General features: G+C 53.4%; 1 protein-coding gene across 2 annotated transcripts in view; it reads right to left on the reverse strand.

The window, feature by feature from the left end:
- SEPTIN12 (septin 12) overlaps positions 1 to 15,660 on the reverse strand; it is a 67,374-nt gene that overhangs the window by 11,344 nt on the left and 40,370 nt on the right. For both annotated transcript variants that reach the window (XR_012656525.1, XM_032794702.2), the window contains one exon: positions 11,283 to 11,477. Coding sequence is in view for 1 of the 2 variants with exons in the window: in XM_032794702.2 (XP_032650593.1) it covers positions 11,283 to 11,477 (195 nt within the window). In the remaining variant the exon portion in view is untranslated. The remainder of the gene's footprint in view (positions 1 to 11,282; positions 11,478 to 15,660) is intronic.

The following is a 15,660-nucleotide window of genomic DNA, read 5'->3' on the forward strand; positions in this document are numbered from 1 at the left end:
GAAGGAGCAGGGGTGCGTACAGGGTGGCAGATGGAGGAGGGGTGGGTGTGCACAGGGAGGAAGGGGCGGGGGAGTACAGGGTAGGGTTTGCAGATGGAGGAATGGGTGGGTGTCCACAGGGAGGAAGGGGCAGGGGTGGGTACAGGGTGGCAGATGGAGGAGGCGTGGGTGTGCACAGGGAGGAAGAGGCGGGGGGGGAGTACAGGGTAGGGTTTGCAGATGGAGGAATGGGTGGGTGTGCACAGGGAGGAAGGGGCGGGGGGAGTACAGGGTAGGGTTTGCAGATGGAAGAGGGGTGGGTGTGCACAGGGAGGAAGGGGCAGGGGTGCGTACAGGGTGGCAGATGGAGGAGGGGTGGGTGTGCACAGGGAGGAAGGGGCGGGGGAGTACAGGGTGGGGTTTGCAGATGGAGGAGGGGGGGGTGTGCAGCAAGGCAGGGGTTTGCACTCACGGAGGCGAGTGGATTTAAAGTTGCTCTCAGACAGGGCCGAGCATTTGTTCTTGCTCCAGGGAGCACCATGCGGCTGGGAGGCTGAATGGTGCTCAGAGGGCTAAGATGTGAAGGGCCCCCAGGTCCACACATGCGGGCTACACCCTGCTGACTAACTAGAGCACCCACCTCTCTGCCTGCATCTAGTCTCTTTTTTGAGCTCTGGAGGGGTGTGGGACGCCAGGCCCTGCAGGGCTATTGCAGCGCTGGCCCATACTCGACACAGCACGACTGACCAGGGTCACTTCCACCCCTGCTGGGGTTGCGGAGGATGAGTTGCAAACTCCCAGGCCAGACGGGCCCACCCTGATAGCCTAGACCGAGCTCCTGTCTCCCCTAGGCCCATAATAAGCCCCTAGCTCCCTGACGCTGCAGGCCCCGCCAGGCCAGGAGCAGCAGGAACGCTGGGAACTTTCCTGCCTTTCTAAAACTTCCTGGCATGAGGCAGCTTTGCCCTGCACAGCTCCCTTCACCCCAGCCCAGCTAAAGGAGGAAAGCAGCCTTACACCTGCTGAACGCAAGCCCCAATCTTCTGTATGGCGCTGCGGAACGCAGAAGTTCCTCAGCATGATTTACCTTCCCTTGTCAAGACACACTGGCTCCAGCTGAGACAGCCCTGCAGGCAAGGAAGCTGCTAATGGATCCGGATGGTGGTGTCTGAGACTAGGGCTCTGCGGGGAGCAAACAAGCTTCCTCCACATGCCTCTGCCAAAGCACCTCAAGCCTGATCTGCTGTCCCACCCGCTAGCCCAGCCCTGCGACTCCCCCAGCTTGGCCAATGCACCTCCATCTTGTCCAGCAACTCCCCAGTCATCCCAGCCCCGCCACTCCCCCAGCTCAGCCAATGCACCTCCACCTTGTCCAGCAAGTCCCCTGCCATCCCAGCCCTGTGATTCCCCCAGCTCGGCCAATGCAGCTCCACCTGGTCCAGCAACTCCACTGCCATCCCAGCCCCGCCACTCCCCCAGCTCGGCCAATGCACCTCCACCTTGTCCAGCAACTCCCCTGCCATCCCAGCCCTGCCACTCCCCCAGCTCGGCCAATGCACCTCCACCTTGTCCAGCAACTCCTCTGCCATCTCAGCCCTGCCACTCTCTCAGCTCGGCCAATGCACCTCCACCTTGTCCAGCAACTCCCCTGCCATCCCAGCCCCGCCACTCCCCCAGCTCAGCCAAGGAACGGAGACCTGCAACTCCCACCACTAGTCCAGTCTTGAGTCACTGTCCTGTACGGAGCTGCTCATCAGTCGGCAAACCAGGGTCAGGCTGGTACCATATCAAGTTGACCAGGGCTTGACTCGATTAGCTGACCGCTAGTAGCCAAAAGACAAAGCCTAGTAGCCAGGATGAAACAGTGGCATCCTCCCCTCTGCCCAAAGTACACCCATCCCATGCTACAGATAGCTGAAGTGGTAACCCTGCCTCCCCATGCCAGTAACACACCTAGTGTCTGCACACACATGCTCTCCCAAGGTGCTAGTCAGGAACAGCACAGGCTGGGTTAGACGTGCTGCAAACCAGGCTAACTCCTGGAGCTTGGGCAGGAAGCACTGGTGCAATAGTCCCCATGGTGCAAATACTCCTCAGGTCACCGCAGACAGGGCCAGCTTAGTCGACTATTGGACTGCACAGGGGGCAAGGCTGGCAGCTGCCACTGACTGTTCTATGTAGTCCCGGGGAGCCCAGGTGGGAGCTGTTTTGCCAAAGTGTGTTCCAAGGAGCTTGGCCTCTTCTCCCCATGCTCCCCCTGAAGCTTTGCCCAGTCGCCTTCAAGCCACCATTCGAGGGGCTGGGCTGGGAGCCATGGGATAGTTACCAAGAGAGGGCAACTGCAACGGAGCAGTGCAACACAAATGCAGCCGTGGGGCAAAGCTCTCTGGAGCAACTCGGGCACTGGGGACACTTACGCCAGGGCCAGGGCCAGGGCCAGGGCCAGGGCCAGCCACCATTCAGTTTGCAGCAGCTTCTGTCACTAATGCAGATGCACTCCAGGCCCCCTGCTGCAATCTAACTCAGGCCTGCAGGGAGTTTAGCTATTTCACCCAGAGGATCAGGCCCTCCCCTCTCCTGCCCAAGCTATTGCATTAGCCTGCCTCCATTCCAAGCAGGCTCAAGACACCATTACATGGACTTGTGTCTCCTGCCAGCAAGCACTGCTTCTGATGGGCAAAGAAAATGCTCTCCCTGAGAGGCTCTAGAGGGGAAGGCAGTATTAACACTCCTGATGAGGGCTGGGCTGAACCTTAGGCATGACACACTCTACACTGGCATAAAGCTACCGCCGTACAATGCGACGGGAAAGGTCCACAGGTTCACTTTGCTTCTAGCTGCCACATTGCTCCCCTGTGGGCCATCAGGGAGTAAAACACATGGCACGCACAACACAGGTTGGCTAACATTGCAGGAGCAGGCTTAATACAGGGCAGTTCTTGAGATTTGAGAGTCCTGGGTTGCACTGACATGGAGGGTTTTTTTTGCAAAGACAACATCCCTGGCCATGCAGCTGGCCAGTCCCCTGAACTGGCCGTGCCTGGTCTGTGGCACTCACAGCACCAGTTCAGATTGGGGTCTGGGGCAACACTGCATTTCTGTGTGAATGGCTCAAAGCCAGCTGAGCTATGCAGGGAAATGGCAAGATCTTGAAGACAGATATACAGTGCTGGGTTATCTACCTAGGCACGGAACTCAGACCCTGTGAGGACACTGAACTCCCTACCCCCCCATCCACAAAAGTGGGGCAGCTTTGGGGGAGGGTGAGATCGTCACTCCTTTTTGTAAGGTGCGACGTGGTGGGTTCGACAGCGATCCGAGGTCTCTCCGCACTAAGGTGGCTCCACATGGCAAGTTTGCAATGAAACCCCCTCTCCACACTGGTATCCTGAGACACTTCTGGCTTGAGAATGCCTTGAGCTCCGCTTCCCAGGCCCAGATCTGTGCTAGGAGGAGATCACCTTCCTCCAGGCAGGTCACCTCTTGACCTCTGCCCTCAGTGAGGTCGCAGCAGCACCACTGGGGGAGGCGGGGTGCCACTGGAGGATGGGGATCAAAGCTCACAAAGCTGGGGGAGGGGGCAGTTTTACATCACCATGAGCCACAGGCAAATTCAGCCTCCGGCTCTGAGCGTGAGATGGGTGTCCCCTTCCCTCTGCAGGAGCAGCGCGCTGGTCAGCCCGATGCAGGATTCCCAGATCCAGAACAAAGCAGCCCTTCTTCTCCCACCCCTGGCTTCCTCTCAGCGGGCGGCTGGCCTCTCTGCTCACTCCCGCCGGGGGTCGCCAGCAGACGAGCAGCAGGCAGCGGCACCGAAGCCTGAAGCCATACCATGCCCAGGTGCAATGCCACTGGCGAAGGCAGCACCTGCCTGCCAAGGAGGGCCCCGCTAGCAATGTGCCTATATCACTGGCACCCGACTCACTAATCCCTACCCCATGGAGGAAAGAGCACCCTAACCCTAACCCTAACGCTCCTCAGCTACCTGCCTGAGCTAGCTGGGCATGGGCCCAGGTGCCATGCTAAGCCTGGCTCTGAGAGAAAGCGAATGACGGAGGGGCGAGAGGAATAACCCCACCTAAGTCCAGCCTCGGAGGCATTACAGCTCTGCAGCAAGTACCGGAGATGGGCAGGTGGTATCTCCAGTCAATGGGGGTATTCCCCAGCAGTCTGACTGTGCCCGGGCCCCTCCCAGCAGCGTGGCAGACAAGCAGAGGCACCGGTTGCTGGCAACACCAGAGCACACGGGGCTCAGCTTCCCAGCAATGAAAGGGCAGCAGCAGCAGAGCTGGGCAGGGAGGAGGCGAGTGTGGGTCTGACACAGGGAGGCGGATTGGCAGGCAGGAGGGGCAGCTGCGATATATGGCTCTCAACTGGCTTCTGCGGAGAGAAGGAGCCAGGGCTGGGAGAGGGGTGGAGAGGCAAGCCATTGAGCGGGGCAGGGCCTGGAGCCTGGTCCCCACATAGCTGTTCATTTTGTGCCACTAGTGCGCATGCAGTGAGATGAGGAGCCTTACACCTGTAGAGCTTATTCCCCTTCCTGCGGGGGGGAACAGCCACACCGGTCGAAGCACCTTAATCCAATCACTGCACCCACACAGGCAGGTGACACCACACTAACAAGACCAGCGTAGCCACGGAGTCCAAGGCCAGAAGGGGCCACCAGATCACCTCACTTGACCTGGCTACCACAGGCCAACCCCAACCCCCAGAACCTGCCCGCAAAACCCATGGTGTGTCACAGGCAGAGAACAGGAGGTGCAGTGCCTGAGGCCCCTGAGACAATGGCAGGGAACTGATTGAGTGAGCTAGACCCAGATACTCCTGGCAAGTAACCTGTCCCCACCCTGCAGGGGAAGGCAAAAATCCCCCAAGGTCACTGCCAATCTGACTGCCAAGCTCACTATACCGCCTGTGGCCATCTCCAATGTTTCAGAGGAAGGAGTTTAGAAAGAACCAACAAAAACCAGATACAACGAGGGGGAAAGATCCCTTCCTGACCCTGCAGGTGGCCAGCTGCAACCCTGAAGCATGTCACCTTCGGAACATAAGACATGAAGCGGAAGGGACCCCCCGGGCTGCCAAGCTCAGCCCCTCACGACCACAAGTAACCCGTCATGCAATTCCGCTTGTCAGTTTGTCCAGCTGTCTCCACACTAAGTAAGTGGTTTGCCCCCACAGCGCCCCATGGGAGGCTGGACCAGAAAAACAGTTTCATTGGCACTACTGTTGTGTGCGGCCAGTGTCACTGTGTGGGTGTGAGCTGTGAAGGGTTTGGCCACAGCAGAAAGAGTGGAACAGCCCTTTCAGCGCATCACAGAAAGCCTGGGGCTGACAGGAGACCCCCAGCAAGATGCAAAGAGGCAGAGAGGGAACCCAGCCTTGCTCTCCTGCTCTCGGCATCATCAAAAACACTTTAATTAAAGTATCAGAGGGGTAGTCGTGTTAGTCTGGATCTGTAAAAGCAGCGAAGAGTCCTGTGGCACCTTACAGATTAACAGAGATATTGGAGCATGAGCTTTTAAGGTGCCATAGGACTCTTTGCTACTTTAATTAAAGAGTCCTGCAGTCTGCAGTGCCCAGGAACTTGGAGGTGCTTGTTCTATTAGAGGAGGTTCAGGCTGGGTGGGGGCTGCAGATACTCAGGGCTGGAAGCTGGCCAGCTGCAGTTCACTTGAAAATGCCCCTTCCTTTGCCAGGGGGAGGCAGCAGCCGCAGGCAACAGCAGGCATGAAGCCACCCTTGCTACGCAGTAGCTCTGTGGTCATGGGACAGCCATGGGGCCTGGTGATAGAGATCTTCCCCCTCGCCCCACCAGCTGCCTGCTAGTTCAGCACATGCTCTCCCGCGGAAGGGTTTATCTGGCTGGAGGGGGTTTCCTCTCCCTGTCCCAGGCAGCTCCAATCTCCCTCCCTCTCCCTTTTAAATCAAAATGTCAAATTTGTCCATATGAAAAATTCCCTGGGCTGATGAGAAGCAGATGTGCGGAGCCCCGGCACACAGCTGGAAGCCCTTAGCTTGTATGTTCCTATTTGCAATTGGCTGGCTTGGCCTGGCCTGGCCTCCTGGGTCCCTCTACACGCCCTGCTGGGCCCTGATGCTGCCGCCCTCTTGGGCAAGCCAGGGCATGCTAGCAGATGCACACTGGCTCGCCATTCACCTGCGGGCCACAGAGCCCTCGTGCTTAGAAGAGAGGGTGCTCTCTCGCTGGGAGAAAGGGCAGATTTCTCCCTCTTCTGGCACCTCCAATAGCCCTGGGGCCCCTCAGACCAGGGGGTGGGGTGGGGGCTAAGAGCAGGGGCTGTTTGATGTGTAGGACAGTGCAAACCTGCCTCTCCTCTGGTGGGGTGCCCCATCCCCTTTCCATTCACTGCTCCGATTTCACTCTCCAGCTCCTTTGGGATCTGCCCTCTGCATCTGCTTCCGCCCTCCCCTCCCCGCTGCGGGGAACATGGCCTGGGCCTGCAGAGGGGGGTCTCGGGGATGCATGGGATTCAATGCGGAGGTGGGCTCAGTGGGCCCCCTTCCCCTCCCCCTCCAGAGTATCAGATGAAGCCCAGCAATATTATCCCCTCTGGTGACTGGGAGGCAGAGATCCTACGGCAGCATGTCTCCCTCTCGCTCTTCCTGCCTGGCAGGCTCTCCGCTGCCCAGCCCAGAGGTCACTGTGTAGGGCCCAGCTCTTTTACTAAACAGTAAATTCTATTCAATTCTCCTGAAGTTGTCACTGTCTCCTTCACCTGCCTCTCGGCTCCTCCAGTGCTTGGAGAAATCCGTAGTGATTTATCTGACTCCCTTGGGCTCGGTTCTCTCTGCTTTTCTTATCATTGCTTAGCTCTCTTCAAACCATTATCTTGTAATCTTCTCCATCCTCCACACTAGCTGATAGTTTATGATCCACAGAACCATCTTTCTTCCCCTGGATTACTTTCTGACAGCTCCAGGTTGGCTTGTTTCTCTTGATCTGAGAGTATTTATTGCTGGACAGAGCACATACCCAAGGCTTTAGAAAAAGCTCCATACAGATTTGGCCAGGTACAGTGCCAAGCTGGGGCCAAAGAGAAGAGATTCTAAGTATGCTGAGGGTGGGAATGGAAACAAAGCACCGCAAAGGGTTGGCAGCACTGTGGGCAAAGCAAGACTCTAGATCCAAATGCCTTGGAGCTTTGGGGAAGTTTGGCTCTGGAGGCTGGAGCTGGTCCAAAACTGTGCCAGCGGAGAAAAACAATCAGTGAAATACGGGGCAGAGATGAAAGAGCCAAGAGGGCTGACGGTAAGTTTACAGTTAGGCAAATTCATCTAACTGTACACCTCCCGCCACACACACTAGAGGTTGTTTTAAATTAAAAGGCCGGCCTAGCGTGAACAAGTTTTCAAAACTCAAACAGCAATGAAAACAGATATTTTGGGCCAGCTCAGCAGATGAGTTAAGCTGACATGACTTCACTAAAGTCAATGGAGCATTGCTGATTTACACCGGCTGGGGATCTGGCCCTGTTAATTGAAGGGACACTCAGGTCAACATTTACGTTTTGGAAAAACAAGGTGATAGAAAACCTAACTGCTCCGTGGTTGTTACATTTTTATTAAACGCTAGGGGTGGATTTGAACATGCCTCATAAAGATACTGCAGCATCCCGTTGCATTCCCCACTGCCTGAGAGTGAAATGGATTAGTTCCATTGTCAGAGGTGAGTAGAATGCAAGAAGCAAACTAGGTGAAGAATACATAGGGGGTTGTCAATTGCTGCCCTGAGAATCATCTTAAGGTGTTAATAGAAACAAAATGAAGAGGTTTAGTTATTAAAATATGGTCATTTTAATGTTCTTTCCCCTTTAAATACAGATTTCACAAGCTGTCAAACAACTGTTCCATGTGCCAAACTCTAGAATCTTAAAGCAGTTCCATACCAGGGACTGACAGAATGTATCTTAACACAGTTCTCTGGCCTCATCTCCCCTACGCCCTCCCCATTCTGTTGCTTTATCCAGTTGGACTTTCACCCTGCATTTCCCCACATTCGTCCAAAACTGGCTCTGCTGAATCCTAATTACCAGGCCCTCGACTTGTCTCGCTCGGGTGCTGAGTCCACACATCTGTGGATTATGGTCACTGCCTCTGCCTCCTCCCAGGTCTCAAAAATCAACAGCTATGGCCCTATGTTGCCAACACACATGATTTTATCACAAGTCTCATTTTTCTTAAAGCTCCAGCTCCTGGAGCCATGTGATCACATGGGAATCCCAGCTGTCATTAATAACAAAGTTCATAGACCTTGTGGCGGCAGAGAAAAGCTTGAAAAAGTGACCTCTAAAGGCTCAAAAGCCAGATGGCAAATACTCTCCCTAAATGTATTATTTTGAAATCTCATGATTTTCAAGGCCTGACTCGTGTTTTTGGCATGTGGGCTGACGTGTTTCTACTCTGCCTCTCCCTGTCACAGGTCTTGCAGAAAAAAACAGAGTGTTTCTGTCTCAGGTCCTCAAATCTAGCGCCAAGCACAACAGGGCCAATCTAGGCCCTCAGAGTGCTAGCACAATACAGATATTAAGTATTAATAGCCTATTGTCTGGGCCCACATGTGCCGCATGCTCTCGCTGATGGGTAGGGGAGGAAGGATGCTCAGTGCCTGGCCGGGGGAAGCCTTTTAGTCCTCCCACCTAAAAATATCAGAGTCAACCTTCAGCCAGCTGAGGGGCAAACTGATACCTTGTGGGGAGTGTGAGGGCTGTGCCTCATTCCCATGACAGCCTGTTGCAGTCACCTCATCTTTACTTCAGAAGTGTGGCCTGCCCAGACTCCTGATTAGCATACGGTGCAGCCAGGTGGGTTGAGGAAGCAATGCCCGCTCAGTCCAGTACTCTCTATAGACCTCAGCTCTGGATTAAAGACAAGCAGTGTAGGCTGCAGTTAGCCCGCAGCGGGACTTTCTACAGCCATCTTTGATGCAGTGTCCCAGGGCCCATCCTGGGATCTGACTCTCCCATTGCTTGCTCTATTCATAGCCCTTCCTTCTCATTTCCAGCCTCACTATCTCTCTAGCCAGATAGTCACACTCCCCCGTTACTAGGATCCATTTGCTGAGCTGTAACGCTCCCACCGCCTCACCCAGAGAGAGCTGTTCTGGCTCCCAGCCTGCTCATCCCCAGCTCCATTTCATCCAGACGCCTCCCTGGAAAGTGCAGCCCGCTGACCCTGGTTTAAGCCCATGATATGTGAATGCTTCTGGCTTCCCCTCTGGCCCCTGGCAGTCTCTCTCCGAGTACGCAGGCACCACAGGAATTCCATACAAGTGCCCTTCTCTCCTAGGGAAGAAATCCGCATGGAATTTTGTAGCTTTGAGAACGCTTTGAACTGCTTTTCGGGTTCCCAGCCCTTCACCCCACTCCTGCTGTGTGCACACACTTTTGTTATCTAACCAATCCCAGCCCTTCCCCCGGCTGATTCTTTCTTGACATGTTTTTTCCAGCTGCGGAGCACACCCAGGGTTCTCTTCACAGAGAGCAAGATCCTCAGCTGGGGTAAAGCGACAGTGACTTATGGAAATCAATGGAGCTACAGCAAGTCAAGTCAAAGCTAGGCTGAAATCAGTGGAGTGCCAGGCGCTGGGCCAGAAGCTCCCCAGAGGTATTAATTTGTATTGCACTAGGACCCAAAGGCCTTCTGGGCTAGGTACTACACAACCACACAGCCCGTACCCTGCAGAGTTCATAATCCAGGAAATGGGACCACTCCTCTGCCATCTTCCCCACGCTGGGTATTTGCTTTCACTCTGCCCACTCTAGCTTCAATTTTTCATGGCCTGTCATAGGCAGAGATCAAAACTCTGAGATACCAGAGCCAACCAGGCCAAGCCATCAGTGCTTGCACTGGGTTTGCAGTTAGGCAGCAGGATTTCAGCTACTTCTTTCATTCTGACACCACCACATTACCGTTCCCAAGTTCACTGGCCTCCCCCGACACTGTGCACCACCGGTGGGTAGGGCAACTCCCCGTGTCAGCCTGAACCGGACTCGTCGTGCACGCACAAGGGCCAGCATCCCTGGAACTCACTAGCTGGGTATTCGGTTCATAGCACAACATGCACATTCGTAACTATCTGAGCTGAGACAGTAACTCAGTAATCCCAGCTTGCTTCCTCTCGGTTCTCTGTCTGCGAGCTGCGCTTTAAGGAAGCCAGGGTCAGGCAGAGTGAAAGCGAGCATTTCACATTGTGGTTTTCCTTTCCAGATAGACACCTTCCCATGGGCACCTTACCCAAGCCCGCCCCCTCGCTCTTCCCCACTCCTGCCCCGCCCCCAAACCCCACCTCAGTATTAAGGAAACAAGAGGCAAATACAACTTGCTGTCCTGGGAAGGCTGCTGCAACCTGGTTACCACCACCCCACCACTGTGTCTAAGTTCCTCTCCCCTCCCAGCCCCCTAAGCTCCGATTTTTCTGCGTGTCTGAAAAAACTGATTTTTCCTCTCCTATGCCTTTGCTCTCCTTCCAATTTTGATGCAAGCTGAAATAAGACCACATGAACACGGCTCAGCTGACAATGACACAACAGCTGAGCAGGGCCTGGCATAGTGGTGGGTGTTTTTATCAGCCTACTGAGTCCAGAAAAGGCCTAGGAACCCTGAAGTCCTGGACTGGGGTAGGGACTAGTAGGAAGTGTCCCTGCTAGGTGGAAAGGGACAGAGGATGTCACGCTGTGATGGACGCAGAGGGAGAGGGTAACTAGCACCCGACATCCTAGCAGCTGAAAGAGGGAGACAGCAGAGGAGACCCTCCAGAGAATGACCCCCACAGCCAGCGGGTGTAAGGGACATACACATCTCTCAGCAGAGAGAGAAGAATGAGCGCCCCGCCACATGCAAAGCTGCAGCTTTCAGTCCAGGAGGAAGCACCTGAGCTAGGCCAGGGCCCTTTATTTACCATGAAGGTGTTAACATCACATCCCAGGCATCCTCTCTGCCCTTAGCCAGCTTCGCAGGATCATCAGAACTGCTGCTCTAAGCTTGGGGCTGCGTGGCACCATGTGACACAGGCCAGGAATGCTTGTCAACTGCCTGTGCTTCCCTCCCCCCGCAGGCTGGGCAGCAGGGATTGATGTGACCAAGGTGGGAACTGAACCATGGTTCATGTTCGCAGAGTACAGCCATGGTGTTAGATCCTGGCTGGGCACCGGGTGACAGCACCAGCTGGGACTCGAGCAGTGTGGGTTTCCCCACCACAGGTGCCCCCACCATCAGCATCCCTCTGCAAAGCCCAGGGAGAGGGGGAGCAATCCACCAGGGGAGTTAAACCCAGCACTCACCTACAACCATGAGGTTGAATTCGAAGCCTGTTTTCATGGTCTTGATCCTCATCTGATCCAGCACTGCCTCGATGCCCACGTAGCCAAAGAGCTCCAGCCCCACGTTGGCTGGATTAGCATCGCGGGGTGTCTCCTCGGGCGCTGGCTGGACCGGTTGCCCCTCCATGCTGATACACCCTGGCTCTGGGCTACTCCCTGGTAGGGGAAGGAGATTCCTGAGTTAGATACTTGGCAGCTTCACCAAGTGATAAAAACAAGAACAAACAAATGTGCTGAGGTTAGAAATCATCTGAAAACCATGCGAGCCAACCCCCACGCCCAAAAATCAATGAGTTAATAAGCATTCTAGAGCAGTACTTCTCCTCCAGGGGCACACGTATCCCGGGGGGGAACTCAACTCATCTAGATCAGTGTTTCTGAATCTGGGGGGCCATAGGATGGGTTTAGGGGGGTGCAGGGCAAGTGCAAGGCCGGCATTAGGGGGTGGCATGCAGGGCAATTGTCCAGGGCCCCACACCACAAGGGGCCCTCAAAGCTAAGTCACATGCTGCAGCCCTGGGCTCAGGCTTCAGGGCCACAGTAGTCTAGAAAGATTGAGAACCACTGTTCTAGAGCATGCTCAGCTGCAAACATACTTCAGTTCCCTAAATAAAGAAAGCCATCAGGCTTCCAGACTGGACGGGGAGCTCAAAATCACAGCCATTCTCCTGGCCTAGGTTGTGAAATTCACTCTGGTCTAGCACCCCTGGAGAAAGGAATTCCACGGGCACCTCTCTTGATGAGCTCATGACCTGGACCTTCTGCAGCTTTGCAGCTAGTTTCCCTGTCTGTGATCCAGGAGCTGTACAGCTGCCCCCCATCTACCATGCTTCCAAGAGTGAAAGAGAGGATGACAGAGCAGGGGGGCTGTGCTGCACCATCTGGGATCCTATAGTACTGCAAAGAGTCCCCTGACGAGAAGCCTGAAGCTGCAGAAGGCTTCCAGGAAATACCCACCCTGAAGGGGGTACAGGTCTGACCGCAGCCTGTGTGTTTGCTCTATCAGTCTTCCGCCTGCTCAGAATCCACCTGAGCTCAGCCCCAGCCAGAGAAACAGGAAGGGCAGCGGTGTCTGGTGGGATCCTCCTAGTTCCATGCACTGTGCCCTGCCACTGGCACGCTAGAACGAATGGGGCATCGCAAAGCACTCTGTAAGTGCAGAGGGTCAGAGACTGCCCTGGTTCAGGTCTTGCTCCAGCTCGCAGCTCAGGAGTCTGAAAACATTCATTTTGCAAAAATCGCTGAGGAAGTGAAACTCCCGTTTACGCTTTCTGCAGGGCCTGACTGGTTGGAGACAGTCTCTGGGGCCAGCGTGTATTTACATATCTGGAGCTAAAGGCAAGGGTTAGCAGGTAAATCTAGAGGTTGGGGTCTGAGGCTTGGGGTGAGAAGAACTACGTCAAATCACGAGGCTCTGCTTCTGTCACCACCCCCACAAAGGGGCCCAAAATACACCCTGTCATAAACCCTTTCCATTGTGCGCGGCTCCTGCATTAGATGGGAGATCCTCAATCATTCTCCCCACTATGACTTACTAGGGCTGTGCTCAGTCTATCTCCAACAATCCCCCCACAGGCTGCATCCCAAAGCACTTGGGCAGGCGGCACACAATTGTTCCAACACGCGGGCAGTGCTGGAATTTGGCATGATTATCCTGATAGGACTCCACAGTATGTGCAAGCAGCCCAGCCCACTGAGTGCAGCAGCAGTTCCAGGGTGGGCAGGAGATGCTCAAGGGTGGATTCTCCAGGGGGTGCAAAAGCTACAGGAACCCACTTTGCAACTTGGCGATAATGGGATGTCAGCAGTGTAATCTGATTGGCTACTGCGAGGGGAGCAGACTGGGTTAAAGGGTGGAAGGGGGCTGGTGGAAGCCCAGGAGGATCCAATCACAGATTCCTCTGACATTGACATGGCAGACTGGTATTCTCACCTGGGCCTTTCCATTGCTACCGGGCAGCAAGCACAACCTGACTCATTTATTGCATGCGTTCTGGTAGCACGTAGGGGCTGTCAACCAAGATTGGAGCCCTGCTGCGCTAGGTGCTGTACAAACACAAGTAGGTCAGGATCTAAATGAGTTGTTTAGGCACAGGGCACAGGGCACAGGGCCAGCTGGCCACACAGCCACAGCTGGGTTCGCAGATTAAGCACTCTAGTCACATTAAGGAGAATGAAAGCACCATGGTAACACACACAAAGGGGGAGGGCGAATGTCCCAGACTCTATCATGAAGTCCAAGCGGAAACAGAGGCTTAGGCAGCAGCCAGTTCCTCTGGGGCCAGAGGACGGACTAGAGAGTACACTTCCCACACTCTGCCCCAATCTCAGACCCCTGTGGCTCTGTGACCAGCAGAAGGGTTGTGATGGTTGTTGGCAGGACCAGTAAAGGTTTCCTATCAATGGCACGCAGGAATGCGCCTATAATCTGTACAACGTGTCACCACTGGATTCAGGAGGAGCTTATATTACTTTCATTACAGTAGTACCGAGATGCCTCCAATATACTCGCATTGTGCTAGGTGCTGTGTCTGACTACACTGGTCTACAATTTTTGAGAAGTCGTCTGCTTCAGAGATAAAATGTGGTATTTATTATGTATTTTGATGTGCTGTATTCAAATATGACAATTAAAACAACTGATTGGCTACTGTTTCTAAGATATTTAAGTTTTTACATTTTATGTCTATGTATATTGTGTAGATAGTAGAGTTTTAATCATAAATTGTAAACCTAGGTCTTTTCATGTGTTTATGGTTGCTTTACATGATAATATTTCACCTGTCCTGTTTATGTAACACTTTAAAAATCAGCAAAAGGGTTATATAAATAAAATTTATTATGAAACAAAAGGCAAAAAACTATTATGTACATAGTTTAGTCCTATTCAGTGTCTACTCGGCGCTTCTTGGCTTGTCTCTTGTATTCATTAAATGGAGCATCTCTTGTCACTGTCCAGCAATAGTCTGCAAGCATTGATGGGCTCCATTTGCCCTGATAGCGTTTCTCCATTGTTGCAATGTCCTGGTGAAATCGCTCGCCGTGCTCGTCGCTCACTGCTCCGCAGTTCGGTGGAAAAAAATCTAGATGAGAGTGCAAAAAATGTATCTTTAGTGACATGTTGCAACCAAGGCTTTTGTATGCCTTGAGGAGGTTTTCCACCAACAACCTGTAGTTGTCTGCCTTGTTGTTTCCGAGAAAATTTATTGCCACTAACTGGAAGGCTTTCCATGCCGTCTTTTCCTTGCCACGCAGTGCATGGTCAAATGCATCATCTCGAAGAAGTTCACGAATCTGAGGACCAACAAAGACACCTTCCTTTATCTTAGCTTCACTTAACCTTGGAAATTTTCCACGGAGGTACTTGAAAGCTGCTTATGTTTTGTCAATGGCCTTGACAAAGTTCTTCATCAGACCCAGCTTGATGTGTAAGGGTGGTAACAAAATCTTCCTTGATTCAACAAGTGGTGGATGCTGAACACTTTTCCTCCCAGGCTCCAATGACTGTCGGAGTGGCCAATCTTTCTTGATGTAGTGGGAATCTCTTGCACGACTATCCCATTCGCAGAGAAAACAGCAGTACTTTGTGTATCCAGTCTGCAGACCAAGCAAGAGAGCAACAACCTTCAAATCGCCACAAAGCTGCCACTGATGTTGGTCATAGTTTATGCACCTCAAAAGTTGTTTCATGTTGTCATAGGTTTCCTTCATATGGACTGCATGACCAACTGGAATTGATGGCAAAACATTGCCATTATGCAGCAAAACAGCTTTAAGACTCGTCTTCGATGAATCAATGAACAGTCTCCACTCATCTGGATCGTGAACGATGTTGAGGGCTGCCATCACACCATCGATGTTGTTGCAGGCTACAAGATCACCTTCCATGAAGAAGAATGGGACAAGATCCTTTTGACGGTCACGGAACATGGAAACCCTAACATCACCTGCCAGGAGATTCCACTGCTGTAGTCTGGAGCCCAACAGCTAGACTAGAGCCAATCAACAACTTTAAGCATCATTTTTGTTCTCAGTGACCCAGAATTAGTAAAGTTTGACTACATTTATTTCAGAAGCATTTTGGCTATAAAGCAGTGCTACCAAAGGCACTAATATGCCCCCCTCATCATAATATCTGAGCACCTCACAATCTTTAATGTATTACCCTGTGAATAGGGCACTACTATTATCCCCATTCGACAGATGGGGAAACTGAGTCACAGAGGGGCCAAGGGACTTGACCGAGGTCACACAGGGAGCCTGTGGCAGAACACAACATTGAATCCCAGTCTGCCAACTGCTGGGCTAGCACCTTAACTCTGGGCCCATCCTTCCCTTC

Source organism: Chelonoidis abingdonii, chromosome 9 (genome assembly GCF_003597395.2).
Source record: "Chelonoidis abingdonii isolate Lonesome George chromosome 9, CheloAbing_2.0, whole genome shotgun sequence".
Taxonomy (NCBI): Eukaryota; Metazoa; Chordata; order Testudines; family Testudinidae; genus Chelonoidis; species Chelonoidis abingdonii.